Raw genomic sequence first — 5,543 nt, 5'->3', positions numbered from 1 at the left:
TCCATATAAACAGACTTTAAGTGACTAAAAAAAGTTTAAAAAGCAAGTAACAATGAAAGAATATGTTTCTGGTACAGGACCAGCAGTATAAAAAATTTATGTACTAGTACTTGGACTCCTGGTGTGGCACTGTGCGTCAGACTGCAAAGTCATTTGAACTGCAAGGTTGGAGGTTCAAGCTTACCAGCTGCTCCTGTGAAACCCTACACAGGGTCACTATGGGTCGGAATTGACTCGACAGCACTTAACAACAACTTGGATAATATACTCATTTTGCAATAGTGCCACTTAATGAACATATTATTAACTGCCCATAGTCTATGCAGTTACAACTCCACACTTAAACAACCTGCTGATAGTTCCTAAGGAAAACTACTTTTAAAAAGGCATAAACCAGAGAGTCTCTCATTTGACCAACTCCATCTAAGTTGTTCAGAAGGGCTTAGATATGTCCAGTATAAGCTACATGCAACATGCTACTTGATCTGTTTCCTAAAATAAGGTTTCAGACCAATGACAAATAAGATAATGGAAGAAAACATGGAGGAATGAAGTCCTGATTATTATACATGCATATTCTTTTGACAGCAGATAATTTACAAACAAAGAAAAGGCAAAGAAACAACTTTGTACAAGGAACTGAACACATTCTGTACAACGTCTTCACTTTGCTTTCATCATTTGTACAAACTCTTCAGAGTTTACTTGACCATAACCATAAATATCTGTTTCCCTCATCATTTCATTAACCTCTTCATCTGTTAACTTCTCTGAAAGGTTTGTCATCACATGACGAAGTTCTGCGGCTCTAACAGTGATTGCCATCCTTATCAAACACACAGAATGCTTGTCTAATTTCTTCTTTATGGTCTGCATCTTTCATTTTTCTGCCATCATTGTCAGAAATTCAGGGAAGTCAATTGTGCCATTAGCATCCGTATCTACTTCATTAATCAAGTCCTGTAATTCTGCTTTTGTGGGATTCTGCCCAAGAGACCTTATTACAGCTCCCAATTCTTTTGTTGTTCCATCACCACTATCCTATCGAATAGTGAAAAAGCTTCTCTGAATTCTGCAATCTGCTCTTTGGTCAGCCATGCTGCAAGAGCTACTGGGTCTAGATGCGATCACACAACTCCTCAGCTCGCTAGCTCTGCTCTGACTCTGCTACTAATCCTTATATGGGAATACTATCATTTGGATACGTATTATTTTTTAAAAGAAAAATACAGCAATAATCAAAGCGAGAACTATAGTAAATGTTTTAAGAACTCTTACATTAAGAATGACGCAATGACAGAAATTTGAGGTCTGGAGTTATGATTTTTTTCAAAATATATTTTGAAAGGTAGAGCCCAAGATTATAATTTCATCTTTTTGTTTGTCTGTTTTTTTAATCTCGTTTCCTGATATAAGGATCTGTTCTAAATTGATACTGTACACAAAAGTGTAAACTAATCAGATAAAGTCTTACTGACAGAACAAAAATAAAATTTTAAATACAAAATAGGAACTTTTAAGTTCTGTATCTTACCAATCACTTAGTGATAGTACAATCCTTATTTTCTCTTACTAGTAAGGAAGCTGAGTAACCTGTTCTTCTAGCTATGTTCTGATATCTCTATTAGCTTCACTCTGCTATCTCACAGGGTCCTCATGGCCCACAGGACACATTCATATTACGGGGCTGAGTACTTTCCTTTAAAGTAACGTGTTGTTCATCATGTAAAAGACTTTTGGCTTAGTCCTCTAAAATACACCAGGCCTGTCCCACTGGTCTCCCCACCCCAAATAATAATTGCTGCCGAGAAACAACAAGGGACCTGGGAGTGTGCAAATCTAGTGCCATTAAAGTCTACTTTCCTGTCTTCCATTGTAAGGTTTTTGGAATAATCTTCTCATTCTTGAAAACAAAAAAGAGGACTAAAGGGATGGAAGGACAGACAGACAATGGGAAGGAGAGGGAGAGAGAAACACTATCCATTTTCTCTACCATAGTATAGGTTTTTGAAGGTAGATAGCTAGATTTACTAATAACAAGAAGGAAGGGCAAAATTATTAAGATAGATAGAGAGAGGGACAACAATATTAGTGAGGTACACATACTATAGAATGATCAACCACTCAAGACAGAAAGGGCAGCATTATTCAGAAACGTTGACAAAGTAAAAGGAACGGAAACAAGAACTACAGGAAATTAGTGAGATAAGTGATGTTGCACCGACGGGATTGCAATCATTGAGATGAAATAAAGTGTATGATTTGTTGAATGTTAAATGGATGATGTGTTCTGTAAATTTTCACTCAAATCACAACATAAAGTTTTTATTTTTTTAAAGCATTATTAAGATATTAAGAGAGAACAAAACAGCAAACAGAAACATTTTTTCCATCGTACTTAGTTCTTTCAAAAGTAAAATCAAAGCTATCACAGGTCATTTCTATCAAAGCTGTATAACCTTGAACAAATCACTAGCTCCTTAGGCCTGCTTTCTCACTGTTAAAATAAAAGGAATGAATACATTAATCTCCAAGGTCCCTTTATATTGGAATCCGATTTTCCTTATATTCTAGACTCAGGTATAAGGCAAATGAAACACAGACTTCTATGCTTGCTCTTTTAGGTAGTGGTCTCTAAAACTGAGAGTATAAGAGAACTAATTACAGGTCTGCTGTTGTTAAGTCCACTGAGTAGGTTCTGACTCATAGCAATTCTCTATTGGATTTCTGAGGAATGGCTGGTGAGTTTGAACAGCCAATCTTGTGATTCAAACTGACATTGCAGTCCAGCGCTTAACCTACAGTGCTACACCAGGACTCCAATTTGGAGAACAGAAATAAAATATTAAAAATCTAAATTTATGTTTTATAACTTTAATCCAGCTTTACTACTCTTAATTTTGACTGAGAACACTTGGACTATGGTGGGGATTAAGGCTCCACAAAGCAGAAGGTAGGCTAATAGAAACACCACCTTTCTTTTTGTTCATTTTCAGTATAAAGCACTTCAATTGTGCCCAATTATAGAAATTTACAGATATTATCAGACCCTTACCAAATAGCCAGGAGCCCCAGTGGTGCAGAGGTCAAAGCACTTGTCTGTTTATAGAAAGGTCAGTGGTTTGAACCCACTAGCAGTCTGCCTTGGAAATCCTATAGATGTATTCTACTCTTTCCTACTGGGTCACTAGGAGTTATAATTGACTCAGTGGCAGTGGGTTGGTTAGCACTAAATCAATGAGGTGTGAAGGGATTTCTGTAAAATAATCTCAGATTAAAATTAATGGCAATAATTTAAATATAAGTGAATAACCAAAAAATGGCAGGACTGACACGTTTCCTTCTTAAAGGAAGTTCTTTGCCTACTTCACTATGAAAGTAAATCGTTGACTATCCAATTAGATCTGACAAAAAGCAGTCCTCCCAAATTTAAATTATCAAGTATTAGAAGTGTCCACTATCCTTAATCCTGAGCCTTTCCTTTAGTACACAATGTGTTTTGAGGTATTTTCTAATGATGATAGTTGTTGTTGTTAAGTGCTATTGAGTCAGATCTGACTCACAGTGACCCTGTACAGGGTTTCCCAGGCTTTTAAGTCTTTGCAGGAGCAGAAAAGGAGTGACTGGTGGACTGGCACTGTGGACCTTGGTTCAGAGTCCAGTGCTTATTGTATGGAGCTACTGAACTCCCAGTAATGATAGCAGATACACAAAAAATTTAAACACATGTTATACATTGTTGTTGTTGTTAAGTGTCATTGAGTCGGTTCCGACCCATAATGACCCTGAACAAGGTTTCCGAGGCTATAAATCTTTATGGGAGCAGAAAGCCTCACCTTTCTCCTGCGGAGCTGCTGGTAGTTTTGAACTGCTGACCTTGTGGTTCGCAGCCCGATTCGTAACCACTATGCTACCAGACACTGTCAAAATTTTGTACTGATCAGAGCATATGACAATGAAATTTAAAGTCATTATTAATGGAAAGCAGATGTAACTTCTAATAGATAGACCATGGCCCAGTACAAAAGCATGAGCTTTGGAGTCACAAAGACTTGTGCTAGAATCACAGCTCAGACACACAACTAGCTGTGTGGTGTGGAGAAAGCCTGTGAAACTCAGATTTCTAATTTGTAAAGGTACAAAGACAATACCTATGTCACAGCGATGCTGTGGGACTTGAACAAGAATACCTAGCACATGTGGTAGTGGTGGCTGTGTGCCGTGGAGTCGGTTCCGACTCATAGCGAGCCTGGGCAGGGTTTCCGAGACTGTAAATCTTCACAGGAGAAGAAAGCCTCATCTTTCTCCCACGGAACAGCTGGTAGTTTCGAATTTCTGACCTTGCAATTCGCAGCCCAATTCGTAACCACTACGCTACCAGCGCTCCATGTAGGCCTCATAAATATTTTTCTTTTTTCTTATCTTTAACTTGCCATGAGTCAAAGACATGCATTTTAGTAGTAAGGAAAACCAAGTGTGATGATAACACTCTTAATATATTTACAAACTGTATTACTTGCTTCTGCTGGGCTACAGAACAATATGGAATCCTGGTGTGGTGCTATAGATTAATGCGCTGGACTGCAAAGTCAGTTTGATCCACAAAGTCAGTAGTTCAAGCTCACCAGCTACTACTTGGAAACCCTATACAGGGTCGTTATGGGTTAGAACCAACTTGGCGGCACTTAACAACAACAGCACAATATAAAAGTCTGCCTCACTGCAGAATTCATCCACATTAACTGAAATTTAAGAACTTAATTCCAAAGCAACAATAAAACCAAACGTGTTGCTATCAAGTCAATTACGAATCACAGCGACCTGTTGGCAAAAACTGCTCCAAAGGGTTTCCAAAGCTGTAGTCTTCACAGAAACAGACTGCCATGTCTTTCATGAAATAGCTAGGTTTTAACTGCTGGCCTTTAATTAGCATGCGAAGACTTCAACAAATGCATCACCAAAACCCCTTATAAAAACTGTAGTAACAACTTTTATTTAACTTACCACATTAAAATCTAAATTTTTTTCAATCCATGATTTTGCATCTTGAAATTCATCTTTCATCCCCATAATAAAGAGTGTATCCAGGGCATCTACTATTGTTGCTCCTTTGATGTTACCTGAAAATATCAGGAAAATATTTATTCAAGAAAAATACTTCGGAAAGACACATACATGCAATTTGACCATGCCTTGGAAAAGGGAGGTGTGTTATATTGAACTCATTAATAAGCAGTAATAAAATTTTTTAGAGGAAGAAAATGTAAACATATCAACAAAACTACAATAAAATATAAGCTGTGGTCACAGGCTATATGTAGATTGATAATTAATCTTTAAAATTTTTCCTGAGTTACAGAAATAAATCTCTTAGAAATTTTGTGATTGTATTCTCTAGCAAGAAAACAATAGGCTTAAAACAAAGGAGCAATACTCATATTAATTTAAATATAATCACAAAATGCACCTGTGCAAAACTGTCTAAAACATAGTTAGATCTAAAATTGCTTAGTAATGACTCTAAGAAACCACAACTCTAAAAC

At 37.0% G+C, this 5,543-nt stretch overlaps 1 protein-coding gene and 1 pseudogene across 1 annotated transcript in view; both read right to left on the bottom strand.

Annotated features, from left to right (window-relative positions):
- MAN1A1 (mannosidase, alpha, class 1A, member 1) overlaps positions 1-5,543 on the bottom strand; it is a 260,368-nt gene that overhangs the window by 182,350 nt on the left and 72,475 nt on the right. Inside the window, exon 4 of the mRNA XM_006839882.1 lies at positions 5,005-5,120. Coding sequence (XP_006839945.1) covers positions 5,005-5,120 — 116 coding nt within the window. The remainder of the gene's footprint in view (positions 1-5,004; positions 5,121-5,543) is intronic.
- Positions 664-2,990, bottom strand: LOC102821370 (annotated as a pseudogene).

Source organism: Chrysochloris asiatica, unplaced genomic scaffold (assembly GCF_000296735.1).
Source record: "Chrysochloris asiatica unplaced genomic scaffold, ChrAsi1.0 scaffold00027, whole genome shotgun sequence".
NCBI lineage: Eukaryota > Metazoa > Chordata > Mammalia > Afrosoricida > Chrysochloridae > Chrysochloris > Chrysochloris asiatica.
This window is presented reverse-complemented; position numbering and strand designations above follow the sequence as displayed.